Genomic DNA, 18789 nt, shown 5'->3' with positions numbered 1-18789 from the left:
TCTCTCTCTCTCTCTCTCTCTCTCTCTCTCTCTCTCTCTCTCTCCAGTGTTCTTCTGAGGCTTCCCACAGTTGATCTCATGTTGCGCCCTCACTGGAACCTCGCAGCCCTCCTCTTCACTGACCTATAGTGAAAGGGTCAGTCTATACTCTCGTTCCTGTTACAGGAAGCACCAAAGCTCGCCTTCCTTCAGGCCAGCAAATCTGGGCTATGCAGATGGTTTGGGGGCTGTGCAGTGAACACTGACTGATTATGTATCAGGCCACACTTGGAAAATGCCTACGGTACAGCTGCTGTAAACACCTGCACTGCTGGCGGCTCCTTGGCCTGGGACATCATCAAGACCCATTGTCTGGCGATGCCCTGGTTGTCCTGAAGAGTGCCGTGAGGATAGCTCTGGCCCTCATCCTCCACTGCCCCACTTGAGGGTCCCTAGAGCAGCCTCCTCAGCAGCTTCAGCAATCTCCTGACCTGTGGCTCACTGGCTGTTATGACAGCCCTTCTTCAGCAGTGATCATGTGTGATAAATTTGCAGTTTGGACCTAGCGCCCTTTTGCGTATAGAACAAGTTCCTTCTAGCAGGCTGAGCGCCATCCCCCATCAGAAACCACTTGCCTTGTTATATGAGTAACTGCTATGGGCTCAGTTTCTCCATCTCTCCTATGTTCGTGACAATGATACAGTATCTATATCTCAAGCCTCGCCTCAGTTCATTCATTTAATCCTATCAGTGTATAGTAATCTTTTCATTTTATCTGGTAGAATTCCAGGATTGTGGTGGGCATTAAATGAGTCAATATGCAGAATGCTTTACAACCTGAAATGTATTGAGAAAAATAATGTTATTCAGAGTGGATTTGGGGACTGGAGAGATGGCTCAGTGGTGAAGAGCACTTACTACTCTGCCGAGAAGCCAGGTTTGGTTCCCAGCACACACACATCAGATGGTACTCAAACCCCTGTAATTCCAGTTCAGGAGATCCAGCACCCTCTTCTGGACTCAGGTGGTACTGCATATGTGTCATGCACATTAAATTCACATAGGTACACACAAATGTATAAATAAAATTAAGTAAATCTTAGAAAGCAAAGTGAATTTGGAGAATTTAGAAGATGAAAACTGTAGTCCACAACAACTATCTTTATGAAGTATTGATTTATAAATATATACCTATTCCTGGTAAAAAATTATTTAGTTTTTGAGTAAGTATTTACTAAGGGCCTTCACATGTCAGGCCCTATTCCAGGGGCATAAGACCCATCAATGAAGTCAAAGCTTGCTGCACCGTGGGGCTGGATTCTATCAGGCAGATGGGTGGGTGGTCAGTGTAAGCAGTGTAAGCTGTGTGTGGTGTTGGACTGCACCATGCGCTGTGGAACCACAAGGCCGTGGGGGTGGGTGAACATGAGAGCACAGGAGGAAGACCTTCGCATTTTTGTCTTGCTTGCTTCTAAGACAAGGTTTCCTGTGTAACCCAGGTTGATCTCAAACCTATGTCGCCTGTTACTTGTTCAGACTCCCACTCTTCCTTTCTTACCATCTCTGTGATGAGTACAGGCCTGTGCCGCCACGCCCGGCATTGCAGGCTGGGTCTCTCATCAGGCTGAACCATCTTTGCTTTATTCACTTTTCTCATCTCACTCCACAAACCTGAGTGGCGTCTGTGTGTCACATGCAGCAAGAGTAGAAAGGCTTTGTCCCTCCCTCCCACAGCTCACTCCACTTCCTAGGAAGACAGTGAAGAGGAAACAGCGGTCCCCCTTTATCTAAGGTTGGATGGCCTACCATTTCAGTTATCTAAGGTCAGGTATACTCTGATCATATGAAATGGAAAGGTCTAGAAGCAACTTGTGAGTTCTAACTAACTCTTATTATAGTCTGTTTAATTGTTCAATTATAGTTAATGTCTAATTGTACCTAATCTGTAAGTCAAACTTCATCCTAGAGTATGCATAGGGAAACTGTATTTGTATGTGGTGAGGGTGGAAGTCTCAGGGCCCTGCACATAACTAGGGACTAGGATGTGTGTGGCACTTGTCGGCGAGGAAGTGGTATGAAAACAGTGGTGAGGGGAGTGTTGACTTACACACACACTAATTTTCTGATATAAATTGGTGTTGCTTTAGACAAACTGTCTCAAAGAAGCGATGTAAGGGAGAAAGGGTGTGCAAGGAAGGCCTGAAGAGTCAGTGATAACTCAGGGTGGCCAGGGGCAGGCGGCAAGGCCTGAACAGTCAGTGATAACTCAGGGTGGCCAGGGGCAGGCGGCAAGGCCTGAAGAGTCAGTGATAACTCAGGGTGGCCAGGGGCAGGCAGCGCTTGCTTTCATACTGCCTTGAATCAGGAAGCAAAGCAGGGGCCTTGCCACCAGCAGCCCACTTCCTTCAGTGAGGCACTGCCAGCTGAGGACCAAGTGTCCTATGTAGAGCGGCCTATGGCAGACACTTCATGTCCAGGTCAGAGCAGAGGGGAGATAAGGTGGGGCCATAGAGAAGATGTGCCTCAGGATTCAGAGCCAGGCCTGAAGCATGAGAGGAAGTCATTCCTAGGCAGGGCCTGAGTTGGGGTTCATTCAAGGCTCCAGGACCAGAAGAAACTTGTCAGGTGGAGTCGTAAACAGAGCCTAAGTGTGGAGCAGGGAGGAACAAGTGAGGCAGGGGAGAGTGGGGTACCCCATGGATAACACAGTACCCTGCAGGCTGCCGATAAGCCTGGATTTTTCCCAGGATGGGGAAAGGCCTCTGAAGGCTTGTAGCATGGATTGGCCAGATTGCTCTGTATTTGTACTCTAATCAAAGATCATGTATGTGAGCAGCTCCACCCATAGTCAATTGGCAGGTTACAGTCAGCTTAGTTTTCTAGCTGTTTGCTAGCATTTGATGAACCCCTACTATGTGCAACATACTTCACTTGCTAGGTTGTGCTGACCCCCTACTCTGTACTAAGTGATGTACTTACTGGGTTCTGTTGGACACATGATGCACTTGATGGTGTGTGTGTGTGTGTGTGTGTGTGTGTGTGTGTGTGTGTGTGTATAATTTCACCCCCTCTACCAACTTTCAGGAAGAATCGGCATGAACTGTGATTTCATGTATTGTGCTGAATCCACAGGGAAGGTTGGGGAGCAATGGCAGCAGATTCAGAGCTAAGCAGCGGTTGGTACTCTGTCCATTTTAGGATAACCTGTCCTTGCCACGAGTTAAATGTGCATTCTTGTTCAGAAGCCAGAATGTGCAACAGCTCTTCACCATCCCAGGGGTGGCATTCGAGTGAGAAAGGAAGGGCCATCCTCTGCTCGGCCCGCCCGCCCTTTAAGTTCACAGGGAAGCCGCATTTGCCCTTTAAAAACCAACTATCTTAAGAGACGGCTCATCCCTGCACTGGGACATTTCAGAGAACAGGAATCCATCCTAAGGAACAGTATTCAGATTGAAAGTGTTTTCAACATTTGGGACTCTTGAGTGCTGGTGGAATTTGCTGAAATAAGGACACAGCACTCTGAGGGCTTAGGAGGCAGACTCTGAGCCTGTTTGCCAGGTTTCTCAAGCCAGCAGGTGTCTGGGCAAGCTTGATCCTGAGATGAACCCATGTTAGGCAGGCCATGCTAAACCCTGCTCCGTTTCAACGGGGGCCAAAGAACCCATGGACCTGTTCCCCTTTCATCTTTGCAAACAAGCAACGCAAAACGTTTAGCTGAGCCCATTGCCTCATTCACGAACCTGACAAATACCCGGTCTTACAGTCTGTGCACGCAACGGCAAGCCTGGAGACCTGTTGTTTGCCCACACACCATAACGGGTGAGACTGCCCCAGCCAGCCACCCCTATGTGGAGTGCCTTCAGTAGCTCATGATGTCACTCTTGAGTTTCAGGTAAGAAAGCGAACTTCCCTGGTCACACACTGTGTGTGATCTGGAGTCTGGTAGCTTTCAGTGTGTTGCAGCCTGATATGCAGAGCTCATCAGGGCCCCGTTTTGAAGACAAAATCAAAGGGGTGCCCCCTCCCTAGACGCAGCCCTGCGCTATAAAGGGCTTCTGTTTTGTAATCTGTTTTTGAGATCTGGTGCTTGTGTTTCTAACACCCCATCACGTGTGGTCTGACGTAGACCTCACCATGACTGTGAGCAAATGTACTGCGAGGATGTGTGTGGGATGGCGGAGCCAGCTCCCTGCAGCAAACCGCCCTTTGTCAGAAAATTTCCATAGGGCCTCGCAACCCCACACAGTGGATCCTTCTTCCGTAGGCCTGTGCTAGCCGGATGTGGAATGTGAGGTTGACGTTTGCAGGATTCCAGGTCAGTACCCTCATACAGAGCATTCTTTTTTTAGTTAGGGTTGATTTCTAAGTTTCTTTTTATAGAACACGACTTGCAGTAGAGAGAGAGGGGAGAGCGTTGTCTGTTGGTCCAACTCTATTATTTTATTTATGTCAGGAACTGATCTGCCTGAGCGCTGGCTGGAAGGCTTGGTCTTCTCTGATGGGAGGATTTAGAAAGCCGGGGTCCAGACCGGCTTTGGAGAGCAGCCTTCCCCTGGAAAGAGCTCTTTCCTCTCCTCTGCCGTGCCCTTGAGGTTTACCGATAAAACGCAACAGATTTCAGGAGTTGGGGAGATGGCCCACAGGATTAAACATTTATTTTGCAAGCTTGAGGACCTGAGTTTGGGTCCTCAACAGGCACGTAAATGGGGGGCCTGTAACTGTAGGACTTGGGGGACAAACGGGAATATCGAGAGCTCACTGTCTATCTGACCGGTAACCTTCATGTTCAGGGAGAGACCCTAGCCCTTAAAAAAACAAACAAAAACAAACAAACAAAACAAAACAAAACAAAAACCAAGGTGGTCTCTTCATATGCACAGACAGGCGCCCACAGACATGCACATGTGCACACATGCGCACACATGCACACCAAATGTCAGATTTTAATAGGAAGCCCTATACAGAGGTATATGGTAAATCATATGGTTTATATGGGAACTATAGTTCTGACCATTTTTACCTCTGTCTATTTTGGTAGAATTGTTTTAACTGGTTAGAGGAAAAGAAGCGTTAATTAAGCTGGCAGTGTCGGGAAGTGGAGCGTGCATCGTCACCAAGTCGAGTTCTCAGTCTGAGAACGAAGGCCTAAGAATAGCATCTTGCTTTCCTTACGTGCACATCCTCACCTTAGGACGGTGAGGGCCTGGCTTGTAAATAAATGTGTGGATAGAATCACCTGAGCAGGAAGATTGTTGTGACCAAAGTAGTTCTCGAGACTTAGAAAACAAGATGCAAGCAAATAGTAAATTGTATAGAGTAAGATGGCAGCCATGCCAATCAAAGAACGGTTTTCATTGGGGATAGCCGGGAGCGGGCTCTGTGTGGTCCCTCCCCCTGACCTCCCACCCTCCAGCTGCTTAGCCAGACTCAAATTCAAAGAGATCAGTCAAGGTATGCAACAGCTCACATCTGTGTAGCTGTACACGTCTCCATCTCCCGGTCTCCCCCGCTGTCTGCCGGCACATCTGCTTTAGGGCTTACTTTCAGTCATTTTGCATTTGGTTCTTTTAGGCATACATGTGATTTTTTTTTTCTTTAGTAAAATAATTTCCTGGAGGCAGAAATTATTTCAAAGTATTATAAATGTTGCCTCAAAGATTAGCACAAAAAACTTTAAAGTTTTTTGTCTTAGGATATATTTATCCTCTTTTTATTTATGTGTATGAGTGTTTTATCTGCATGTTTGTCTGTACACCACTTGCATGCCCAGTGCTCACAGAGGTGAGAAAAAGGTGCCAGATTCTCTGGACCTGGAGTTATGGATGGTTGCATGTGACTATTTATAGACACACGGAATCTGGATCATCTTCCTCTCCCTCCATCTTCCCTCCTCTCCCGTCTCCCAAACTCCTACATCCGCCTCCCCCTTCCGTGGCCAATCACAGACTTCTTGTTGTATTAATATTTAAATTAATTGGACAGGGAAAATTCTGCTACATTTGTGAAGTGTCTTGAAACCAGTCCCTGGACTCATTTATCACTGAAGATTCAAAGAGGTTTTGCTCATCTGAGGTCTGTCATTATTTACCGTCTTCAAAAATTCAAATGAGTATTTAAATACTCATGCAAAATGACTATGGTCACCCTAATTAAACAATAAAGTAACATTTCATTTAAAATGATGATTATGTGGAAAAAAAAAACCAAAACCCAATGAGAAGTATGGTATTATAGTTTGTCAAATATCTTCAATTTTGGTTTAATAGAAAGACGGCTTGATTTTACATCTATTCCTGCATTTGATTGTAATATCGCATGTTATATCAGTTGAGGTATATAAAGAAATTCATCTTGCACAAATAAAGAGCTGAAAAAGACTTTTTTTTTTTTTTTTGGTTTTTTGAGACAGGGTTTCTCTGTGTAGCCCTGGCTGTCCTGGAACTCACTNTGTAGACCANGCTGGCCTTGAACTCAGAAATCCGCCTGCCTCTGCCTCCCNAGTGCTGGGATTAAAGGCGTGTGCCACCATGCCCGGCTGGACTTTTTTTTCAAATAGCCTTTCTGGGTAACTGTGGATATTCTTTAATATTACACCCAAATTTGACATCATGATTTCTTTTTTTTTTTTTTTTTTTTTTTTTTTGAGACAGGGTTTCTCTGTGTAGCCCTGGCTGTCCTGGAACTCACTCTGTAGACCAGGCTGGCCTCGAACTCAGAAATCTGCCTGTCTCTGCTTCCCAAGTGCTGGGATTAAAGGCATGGTGAATCCCGGCTTATTTTGCTTTTAAGATTGGTTGGTTGATTGATTGATTGATTGATTGATTTAATGTATGTGGGCACACTTCTCTTCACTAGACACACTAGAAGAGGGCATCAGTCCCATTACAGCAACCACCATGTGGTTGCTGGGAATTAAACTCGGCACTTCTGGAAGAACAGTCAGTGCTCTTAACCACTGAGCCATCTCTCCAGCACTCAGTATATACTCTTTAAGTGTTTTACATATACCACTTTGTTTTATCACACAGAATGCATACACACACACACATACACACACACACCTTAAGAATAAAAGTTAATAAAATGATTAGTTTTTACTCCTTCCACTGGGTGTGTCTGGCACGGTGTCTGCTGATGTGCCAGCACCTACCTGTGATCCCTTGCCGCAGATGATGCTTTTCTGTATAAGACTCTGTATCATCACAAAGCAGTTTTGATCTCACAGCTCTGGAAAATGCCTTAGGAAACCCAGAGGCCTTTGAAACCTGCTTTAAAACAGCCAGGCTCTCCCTCAGGAGGCTCTGTTTGCACAGTATGTCTATTAAGACATTTGCTCAAACTGCTCTCTGCTCATCAGCAACATAGCCAGCATACTTCATGCTACAGCTACAGAGAGTACAGAGCCGGGCAAGATTGTTCCTGCACTTTGGGGAGTCATCAAGCGAGATACATGTGAACAAGCCTATCTGTCTCAGACGCTCTGAACCCTTCAGCTGCTCACCAAGGAGAACTCTGGGCTGGAGGAGGACCAGAGCTTGAGGAGAGAGGAAGCAAGATGGACACAGGAAGTAGAGGTCTTCCAGGGCTTGTGACAAAGGTGGTCCATGAAGGGGAGATATGCTCATTGGACATCTGGGTGTGAGACAGGAAGGCCAAGATGGAGTAGGGACTGCTCTACCTGACAGTTTGAATCTAATGAACAGAACTTTGTTTTGTTATGAGGTAGATAATTCTGGAGCTGTGACTATGGGTCACTCAGTTAAGTTTGTCCCACAAGACCCATTGCCCATGAGAGAAAGTTGGGCATGTTTGCAGTCCCAGCACTGAGGATAGACTTGGGTATATCCCTGGAACTTGCATAGCCTAAACAGTGAGTCCTAAGTCCCATTGAGAGACCTTGTCTCATAACACGAGGAAATGGCTCTTTAGGAACAATACCCAAGATTGACCTCTGATCTCCACACAGACATGTACACACATGCCGTGAACCCCCCAATATATGCATCTGTACACACACACGTAAACACACATGCACAAGGTACTTAATTTTGAATGAAAGTATAGCAGAATAATTTCATTGTTTGCATTTGCTTATTTGTTAGATTTATCTATTTTTAAACAGGTTCTCCCGTGTAGCCTAGGCTGGCCTTGAACTTAACAGTCTTCTTGCCTCGGCCTCCTAAGTGCTAGGATTACAAGTTTATACATGTATAGCAGGCACCTGGTCTTGCATAGTCATGTTAGTCAGGGGAAGTATCTAACTTAGGTGCCCATGCTTATACTGCATGTATGTGTATTTGTTCTATAGACCTGTAGTGTGGCAGGAGACAAGCCAGTCGAAGAGTCCACGCATGATGATTAAGTAGAATTTCCCTGTGACATACTCAGATAAGATATATTTTATGTTAACACACATAAAATGTTTATATTGAAGTTTATAGAACTATATACTCTGTTTTCATATTGAAGTATGTAAATATAGGGTGACCGTTTATCTTTTGGGGATTGAGTCCTAGTGCATGCTATTTCCCTGACATAGTTATTAATTACACTTCTTTCTTTCTCTAGTGCCCTGTTTTGGGTGCTGAATAATTCACCCTATTTCTAGATCTGTACTCATAAAATAGAATTATAATATATAATATATGCATATATATTCATTTAAATGTTTATATACATCCATGCATTTATACATACATGTCTATGTACATATATGTATTTATATATTTAAAAGGTGATTTTATTTTACTTTATTTTATTTATTTAGTTAGTTTGGTTTTTCAAGACAGGGTTTTTCTGTGTAGCCCTAGCTGTCCTGTATAGACCACATGTATGGCCTCCAACTTATAGATATCCACCTGCCTTTGTCTCTGGAGCACTGGCATTAAAGGTGTGCACCATCACTGCCCAGTAAAAGGTGCTTTTAAAAGTTATTCTGGATAAAATACAAACTTGGGGCTGATACGATAGCTCAACAGATATCAATGCATTTGTCAGGCAAGGCTGACGACCTGAGTTCAATCCCTGGGACCCACACAAGAGTGAAGAGAAGAAATAACTCCTCTAAAGTGTCCCCTGCCCTCCATGTGTGCTCCTTCACACGGCCACCACCACCACCACACACACACACACACACACACACACACACACACAGGATAATAGTCAGTAAAGCTAAACAGCACAGAGAGTGGTGACAGCTCTCTAGTTACAGATTGTTTTAATATTGGCTCACTTAAATTTTTATATCTAGAATATTTTTATTAGCCTTTTAAAATATTTTTTATTTTGTGTGTGTGTGTGGATGCTTTGCCTACATGTCTGTCTGTCTACCACATGTGTGTCTAGTGCCCACAGAGGCCAGAAGAGGGCATTATATTCCCCAGAGCTGGAGTTAAGGACAGTTGTGCACTGCTATGTGGGTGCTGGGAATCAAACATGGGTTTCTCTCTGGAAGAGCAACTACTGCTCATAACTGCCGAGCCCGCCCTGCCCCCACCCCCAACCTCCTCATGTTTCTCTATCTCAGTAACACTGCTGAGAACGACAAACTTGGTGTGTGAAACTCCTTTTAGAAAAAATTTTAGTGATTACACGTAAATCTAATCTTATCTTCTTTCTGACTGACACTCTTTGTTACAAAATCTGCTGTGGGTCCTCTATGTGCAGAGGCTCCCGTGCTATCAGTTACTCTCTGGGAGAACTCTGGAGGGTTTGCTGTGAGGTGCTGTGTCTGTAATGTCAGAGAGTACAGATGTTGGTGTGAATGGCCCCTCCTCCCCTTCAGAGCCACCCTAAGTCCCCACTTGCCTACATCCTGCTTTCTTTGCTGCTATTGTGACAAACCATTCTATGTTAGACTGACAAGATCATTCAGCCGCCGCCACCCACACAGTGGTATAAGAACAGGTGGTCAATCCTAATTATCAGCCTGATTGGATTGAGAAGTATGTAGGAAATTTGTAACACATGGCTCTGGATGCATCAGAAGGGATAAGAGGGAAAGATGCACCTGAAGGTGGGCCATGGGAGAAGCAAACTGGCTGACCCAGGCTCCTCCTGCCCCTCTCTCCTCCCCCCTCCTCCCTCTCTTTCCTCCTCCTCCTACCTCCATCTGTCAGTTGCAATGAACTGCCTTTTCTACTGTCAACTAAACCCTTTGAACCATTGTTTCTTGCACATTTCACAACAGTGACAACAAGTCTAAAGAGGGTAACTTGTGCATGCTACATGTATAACATTTTTAGACCATCCAAGAGCCACTGGGCCTTTCAGTGTTCTAACTTTGGAATCTGTGATGAGACTGAATTATCATAGACTTAGAAACATACTTCCCTGGCCTACTGTCTTGTCACCTTTTGGTTTGCCTTTAGTACTCCACAGGGTTCGTTTTAAAAACTCTGGTCTAGTCTGGTTATAGTAACTGGGGAATCAAGTAAAGGGTAGGCTGGTTCTCCTGAGGCCATGTGTGGAAAGGAGGCAGGGTGTCCCTGGTGGTCAGATCAGTTACAGACATTGCCACTCAGAAGAGAACGAGTTAGAATGGCTTCTTCCATCCTCGCTGCTTCTCTGAGCAGATAACCCTCAGGTGAAGGAACCACTCACTTATGGGAAGCCTTTAAAGTAAATCAATGAACTGTTTCTGCTTTATGAATTATGTTTGGATCAGATTATCAAGGTTATCTTTGAAAACATATAGAAGAGGCTGAGGTTCTGTCTCAATAGTAGAGTCTTTGACCAGCATGTAGAGGCCAGGGATTCAGTCCTCAGCAACACACACATGCACAATCACACGCACACACATGGGCACACACATATATCAAATGAGGCCAGGTATGTTGACAAATGCCTTTACACCTAGTACACAGGAAGCAGAGGCAGACTGATCTCTGAGCTCAATGCCAGCCTAACCTACATAAACTAGTTCCAGGCCAGTAGGGTTTGGGATGTGACTCAGCACGTGTGACAGCCTGGTCATGGAGTATCAGGGGAGAACATTTGAAAGAAGACAGAGGTAGGTGGATCTCTGAGTTCAAGGCCAGCTTTGTCTAGATAACAAGTCCCAAGCTAGTTGGAGCAAAATAGTAAGACCTTGTGTTACGGAAGTCAGATGAAACGTGGATGCTTCTAAAAGACCCGGATCCACTCAGCTCTAGAGTCTCTGTGCAGCAGCCTCAACGGGGACACCCTTTCTGCTTGGACACACAGAAACTTGCCCTCCCCATATTTGGACACATACACATAGCCAAGGCTTTGCAGAAGGCAGGGGAAGGAATCCTGGGAGAATTTCCAGCTACAGCTACTTGCAATGGCATGAGAAACAACAGTCTGGGGCAGGAGGAAGGCTGGCCTTCTGTTGACTTCCAAGACATAGGGAAAACAACAGGATGAGATAGCCAGCTGAGTTCTTATGTGTTAGTTTAAAAAAAAAAAAAGTTTCCCCAGAAGTAGACATAGCCTAGAAGTGACCAAGGCACCTATGGGAGGTCCCCTGACCATTTGTTTCTTGTTTCAGATGACAGTCATGTCCCTCTCCAGGGACTTCAAGGACGACTTTCACAGTGACACGGTACTCTCCATCTTAAATGAGCAGCGCATTCGGGGCATCTTATGTGATGTCACCATCATCGTGGAGGACACCAAGTTTAAAGCCCACAGCAATGTCCTGGCCGCCTCAAGTCTTTATTTCAAAAACATCTTTTGGAGCCATACGATCTGTATTTCCAGTCACGTCTTGGAGCTGGATGATCTGAAAGCCGAAGTGTTTACAGAAATACTTAATTATATCTACAGCTCCACCGTTGTGGTCAAAAGACAGGAAACCGTCACTGATCTTGCAGCTGCAGGGAAAAAGCTGGGAATATCATTCTTAGAAGACCTTAGTGACCGCAACTTCTCAAATTCCCCAGGTCCTTACGTAGTCTGCATTACTGAAAAGGGCGTGGTCAAAGAAGAAAAAAATGAGAAAAGGCACGAAGAACCAGCTGTCACTAATGGGCCAAGGATCACAAACGCATTTTCCATCATTGAGACGGAAAATAGTAATAACATGTTTTCTCCCCTGGACTTGAGAGCAAGCTTCAAAAAGGTGTCTGATTCCATGAGGACAGCCAGCCTTTGCCAGGAGAGAGCCAGTGTCTGCCGTGAGGTAGAGCCTGTCCGCACACTTGCCGAGCACTCTTATGCCGTCTCGTCCATCACTGAGGCCTACAGGAGTCAGCCTCTGAGGGAACATGACAGCAGCTCATCTGCTAACACGGGAAAAGAAAATGGTGACGCTCTTGCCACAAAAGCAAAGCCATGCCGAAAGCCAAAGCCCCAAACCCAGGATTCTGACTCAACCGCAGAAGATATGCCACTCCCTCTTTTAACCTGCCCAGAGGTGAATCAAGAAAGAAGCCCACAGCCAGCTCCAGATCTGTCACACTCAGAACCTCCCAGCAATGAAGGAGATATCCATTTCCCCAGGGAAGATGAAAACCAGTCCTCTGACGCTCCTGGTCCAGGAACAGCAGAGGCCCCGCCCCTCGTTTATAACTGCAGCTGTTGCTCCAAGTCCTTTGACAGCAGCACACTGCTCAGTGCCCACATGCAGCTCCACAAGCCAACCCAGGAGCCTTTTGTGTGCAGGTACTGCAACAAGCAGTTCACCACCCTCAACAGACTGGACCGGCACGAGCAGATCTGCATGAGGTCTAGCCACGTGCCCATGCCAGGAGGAAACCAACCATTCTTAGAAAACTACCCCACTATTGGACAAGATGGAAGTTCGTTCAGAAGCCCGGAATCATTAGTACCAGAAAATAGGATTGGCGAACTATCTGGTGCAGGGAGTGCCTTGTCGGACACGGACCACATGGTGAAATTTGTGAACGGGCAGATGCTCTACAGCTGCATCGTGTGCAAACGTAGTTACGTGACTTTGTCCAGCCTCCGACGGCATGCAAATGTTCACTCGTGGAGAAGAACATACCCTTGCCATTACTGCAACAAGGTCTTTGCGCTGGCTGAGTACAGGACACGACATGAAATCTGGCACACTGGAGAGAGGCGGTACCAGTGCATTTTCTGTCTTGAAACTTTTATGACCTACTACATACTAAAAAACCATCAGAAGTCTTTTCATGCCATAGATCACAGACTCTCCATCAATAAAAAAACAGCAAATGGAGGACTGAAGCCCACTGTCTATCCATACAAACTTTACAGGCTCTTGCCTATGAGATGCAAGAGGGCACCTTATAAGAGCTACCGGAATTCTTCCTATGTAAGTGCTCAAGGAAACAGTCAGAGGGGCGAATCTGCCCCTGATACATTCATCGTTCCTAATCTGCAAAGCTCTGAAATGCCCACACTGGACTTCCAAGATGGCAGAAACACGCTGGCCGGCGCTGACGTGCCAGTGGAAACTCCTTCACGGCAGGGCGCACCCACTTCTGCCAGAGTAAAAAATACAGAAGGCATCAAATGGAAAAGGCAGGCAGTGAAAACCAATCTTGTCGATAGCTTTGATAGCTTCGATTCAACTGAGGTGTCGGTTTCTTCCACTGGAAACACTGTCAGTACCACCGTACAGACAGAGCCCGCATGTGTTTCATCTGTGGGCAAAGGCAGTGAGCACTCGGCCTCTGTGATCAGCTATAGCGGCTCGGTGCCCTCCGTCATTGTGCACAGCAGCCAGTTCTCGTCAGTGATCAGGCACAGCAATGCCATTGCTAGCCTGACCAACAGCAGCCACAAGTTCCCTTCACAACCGGTGGTCAGCCCCTCCCTGATCAAGGACAGCAAGCCCGAGGCAGATAAAGCCAATAAACCTGCAAGCAGACCCAAAAGCATTAAGGAGAAAAAGAAAACTGTTCCGTGTAACAGGGGAGAAATAACAGAGGAGGCTAAATACGTTGCCGATCATGGAGGGTCTTCAGGCAAAACCACAAACGTCGAAGAAACCAGTAAGATTGAAACTTATATCGCAAAACCTGCTCTGCCTGGTACCTCCACAGATAGCAATGTTGCACCCCTTTGCCAAATAACAGTGAAAATTGGGAACGAAGCCATCGTGAAAAGGCATATCCTTGGGTCTAAGCTGTTTTACAGAAGAGGGAGAAAACCTAAGTATCAAATACAGGAAGAGACACTGCCTGGGGAGAGTGACCCAGAAACCCATGGGGACAGCCCCCTTGGGCTTTGCCAGGCCGAATGTGTAGAGATGAGTGAAGCATTCGATGAAGTGAGTGACCAGGACTCCACCGATAAGCCGTGGCGCCCATACTACAACTACAAGCCCAAGAAGAAATCCAAACAGCTGAGAAAAATGAGGAAAGTCAAGTGGAGGAAGGAACGCGGGAGCAGAAGCCCAGTCGGCCGGTGCAGATACCCAGCCGAACTGGATCGCGCAGAGGTGAAACTGCCCCCGGATAAGGCCTTCGAAGAAGAAGAGAATAAAGAGATGCCCAAGCTGCAGTGTGAGCTCTGTGATGGCGGCGACAAAGCAGCAGGGGCGGGAGCCGAAGGCAAGCCCCACCAGCATCTCACTTCGAAGCCTTACATCTGCGAGCTCTGTGCAAAGCAGTTCCAGAGCTCCTCCACGCTCAAGTTGCACATGAGATGCCACACTGGAGAGAAGCCTTACCAGTGCAAGACCTGTGGGCGGTGCTTCTCGATGCAGGGGAACCTGCAGAAGCATGAACGCATACACCTGGGCGTGAAGGAGTTCATCTGTCAGTATTGTAACAAGGCTTTCACACTCAACGAGACGCTCAAGATCCACGAGAGAATCCACACTGGGGAGAAGCGTTACCACTGTCAGTTCTGCTTTCAGGGTTTCTTGTATCTGTCCACCAAACGGAACCACGAACGGAGGCACGTCCGGGAGCATGACGGGAAAGGCTTTGCTTGCTTCCAGTGCCCCAAAATATGCAAAACAGCTGCTGCCCTCAGAATGCACCAGAAGAAACACTTATACAAGATCTTACCTAAGCAAGAGGAAACAGGCGACACGTACCATGAGAACTCGGATCTCTTGGAGAGTCAGCTTTGCACTGATTCAGAAGACAGCGACCAAAAGGATGACATAAAAGCCTTTGATGAAAACGTCCTTTGAGTGACAACAACAGTTTAAAAAGTCTTCAAAATTGTTTGTGACTTTTTTCATTTTCTTTCTTTCTTTCTTTTTTTTTTTTTTTTTTTTTTTTTTTTTTTTTTTTTTTTTTTTTTTTTTTTTTTAGTTTTTTAAGCTTAGGTTTGTTCACGTAATAGTCACAAAGGATGGGGGAGGGGTGTTAATTTTCATTTGTGTAAACTAAAAAAAAAAAAAAAAAGGATCCTAACAACTATTTTGGGTTTTATCATTCACTTTACACAGAATGCATAAAAAACAAAATAGCTGAATCCTCTAATGACCCAAGTATCTTGTGAAGGCTAATGAAGTTCTTAGCTGTGGGATTTTGAACAGTGAAACCAGCAGTGGAATTTTAGCCTAATTTAACCCTTTCTCACAAGCACTAATGAGGTCTGCTGAACTTGTGTTAGTCACTGGAGAGAGCAAGGGTCAGGATCATGAAGACAGCGTCTTTGAGACGTGCTAAACGAGCTATGACAGTATTTATTGCCGTTGAGTTTCTGCACTATTAATCTTTGGTAAATTAATGGGTATTTACAAAATACTTAACAATATAACTGAAAATATGTAATGGATAACCTAAAGTAGGACATTCACATGTCATCTAGAAATACTTTTCTGCAACATAAACCTTGTAAAATACATATATGAATCACTATAACTTTTAGCTGTCTATATGTCCCTTGTAGAGAATCCTAACGAGCAATAGGCCTCAGAGAATGAGGACCACTGTAGAAATCAGTAGAGCACTTGGAATCTGACTGGCGAGCATGTGTGTGCTGCTCAATGGAGTGCTGTGCTGTTCCCTTGAAGTACGGCTGAGCTGTTATTAGAACTGGTCCACTCAAGTCACACAGAACATAGGTCATGCCTTATCTACGGGGAAAGCCTTCCCAGACTTACCTGACTTACCTAGGCCATATAATCCTCTGCAGTGGCCTCACCTCAGAGAATGAAGAATGGTCAGATTCTTCAGAACTCTCTGCAGTCTTCCAGTCCTCCCAAGGCCATGGATGTGGGGGGCTACCCCACCCAGACTTAAGGGGTCAGATAATCCTGATATCTCCCATTCCGCTGAAGCAGCATGCAAAAGGTTGAGAGCAAGACACACCTCTGTGGTAATCAAGTCTCAGGCACTTGGAAATGGCAGAAAGCCTAATTCCTCAATTTTACACATTCTTGGAGATAATGCAGCCCACATAGTAGTTAACAACAGGCTCTTGTCCCCCACTGATAACATGGAGACAAGGGGACCTGGTGACCTCCTTTGCCTCTAACAGCAGCACTGTTTCTGAGGGATGGGGAGATAGAATGTGGAAGGACAGGGCTCTGTCAGGACAGACAGAACTCAGAAGCATCCATGAAGCCAGATGCGCTGTCCTTGTGTCTGCAGACATTAGCCCCACTTACATTTCTAAATAATTTTTATATTAACATGACTATCAACATTGCCCTCCAAAGTCTGCTTGCCCTCCAAAGTCTGCTTGCCCTACAAGTATTTTTTTTCCTGTGAACTAGGATCCTGGAGAGCTGGAACTCAAAAGATTCTTACTGTTAAAACTGCCTGAATAGCAAGGAGGCAGAGCACGCCCTGCCCTTCCAGGCCCAGGATGGGCAAAATTCAGAAGAGTTCAAGCAGCCATTCCTGTTCACTGGATTTAGTAGATGGGAAGCCAAGGCTGGAAGGTTGTCAAAGGACTCCTCTTTTTCGCACCAAATGTTGTGGTGTCTCCATGAAGAAGGCTTAGGGTGGCTTGGGGTAGGTAAGAAAAGATTTAAACACCCAGAACGAACAAGGACATGATTCAAGGTGACCTTTGATACTGTAGCACTTTGCTGTTAACCCCAGTATGTATCTGCATTTATCATTTGCTCATCTATGTTCACCTACATACAGTATTATATACTAGAGGAGATGGGGAACTACAAGCAAATTGAGCTTTGTTTTGTCCGTTGTATATATGTACACCCACACCATTTGAGTTTTGTTGAGTCACAAAGGGCTTATGAAAATCACTTTTGAATTAATAACTAGATGACAAGCAACCCTGTGATCCACTAATTTGTTTTATTTCAATTATAATTATAAAAAAATTATGGATTTAAGTTGTTTTGATTTAACTACAAATATAATTATATGTATCGATGTCTCCTGGCCCTTATATGTGGATATTTTTTAAGTGGACTCATATGCTGATAATTCTAGACCAAAGTAAATATGGCAGAATATTTATACATACAAATAATTTTGAAAATATTTTCTATAATTGTATTATTCGTTTAAAATGTTGATAGCTTGTGTTAGTTTCAGGGAGGGGGTGTATATTTTGATAAAATACTTGACTTTGTAATTCTGTACATTCTATACAATTTTTAGAAGAGCCATTTTAAGACAACTGGTTATGTTTTTGTTGTTGTTGACTGTATAAATGTTATGAGTGGTGTTTAAGTTTGCATCGAGTACGTAACGACCAAGTAGAACTGAAGTGTAAACAGTGGACATACTGTATGCCGTACAAGATATACTGTAACTTGCTGTCTTAGCATCTGTATTTTGGTTAGGAAATATGATTAAATGCAGATGTTAAGGGTTGAGAAGGTCTAATTTTATTTTTAGAAATAATGAATATAAATTTGTTTTGCTTGATTAAAATAGCTTATTCCTACATTAAGTCTCTTTTTTAAATGACTTACTGTAAATTCTTCTGTGCAGCTATTTCATCTTTGTGAGTCATGGCTTTGTTACATACAACACTCATTCAATATGACTGTTTCCTTGCTTATATTTCATGGAACCTACATGCTTAGGACTCATAAACTGTGATATTAAAATAGGTACCAGACATGGTGGCAGATTCATTTAATCCCAGCACTCAGGAGGCAGAGGCAGGCAAAACTGAGTTTCAAGCCAGCTAGTCTACATAATGAATTCAGGCCAACCAGAGCCACCAATTGGAGGGGGAGGCGGGGAAATCCGAATGAGAGACATCAAATACTTCTGGTAAGTGTTGGGGATAAGCCTGATGTTATGGTACCTCAAAGTGAGATCCTCACTTGGAAGTATTACAGAAAACAAATACTTAGTGAGTCCCAGATGCTTAGCCATGTATTTGGATCTAGGCATTCATTATTAACCCCCAGCTCTAAAGGGATCCCCATTACTTGTTTTGTAGTGACTTTGAGACAGTCTCACAGCAAGGCAGGGAGTTTGAACTTTCTTGGCTCTTTCAAGAAAAATGCTTATAAGACACTACAGAGTGAGGGGACAAAACAAAGTCGTGCAGTTTTGGAATGTTCTAGAGCAGTGGTTCTTGGCCTTCTTAATGCTGCTACCCTTTAATCTACTTCCTCAGGTTGTGCTGACCCCTAACCATTAAATTACTTTCATTACTACTTCTTAACTGTAATTTTGTTACTCCTATGAATTGCAGTGTAAATATCTGTGTTTTCTGATGCACTTAGGTGACCCCTGGGAAAGGGTGCTTCGACCCTCAAAAGAGTTCACACCCTGCAGGTTGAGAACCACTGCTTTGTAGACTTATGTAGGCTTGAAGAAAGCTGTTTCCAGATTGGTGTCATGTGTCCTGAGTGCTGAGTTGCTTTTCTGGGCCAGGGATGTTGCTCCTGCCACTATCAGCTTGCAATATTTCACATGAAAAGAATCCCATTGCCACAGACTAACTGGCTTAGTTAGG

At 44.8% G+C, this 18789-nt stretch overlaps 1 protein-coding gene across 11 annotated transcripts in view; it reads left to right on the top strand.

Annotated features, from left to right (window-relative positions):
• The window catches only part of Zbtb38 (zinc finger and BTB domain containing 38), a 118201-nt gene extending 100439 nt beyond the window's left edge, over window positions 1-17762 (top strand). For 10 of the 11 annotated variants that reach the window (XM_029542967.1, XM_021207070.2, XM_029542969.1 and 7 more), the window contains one exon: window positions 11492-17762. In XM_029542967.1, coding sequence (XP_029398827.1) covers window positions 11492-15076 — 3585 coding nt within the window. In that variant the 3' untranslated portion in view covers window positions 15077-17762. Of the gene's footprint in view, window positions 1-4155; window positions 4295-11491 lie in introns of those variants that run through there. The other variant, XM_029542964.1, reaches the window with a different exon arrangement.
• The last annotated feature ends 1027 nt before the right edge of the window (window positions 17763-18789 follow it).

This window comes from Mus pahari, chromosome 10 (genome assembly GCF_900095145.1).
Source record: "Mus pahari chromosome 10, PAHARI_EIJ_v1.1, whole genome shotgun sequence".
Lineage (NCBI taxonomy): Eukaryota > Metazoa > Chordata > Mammalia > Rodentia > Muridae > Mus > Mus pahari.
Note: the sequence above shows the minus strand (reverse complement) of the source record. Positions and strands in the feature narration are given on the sequence as shown.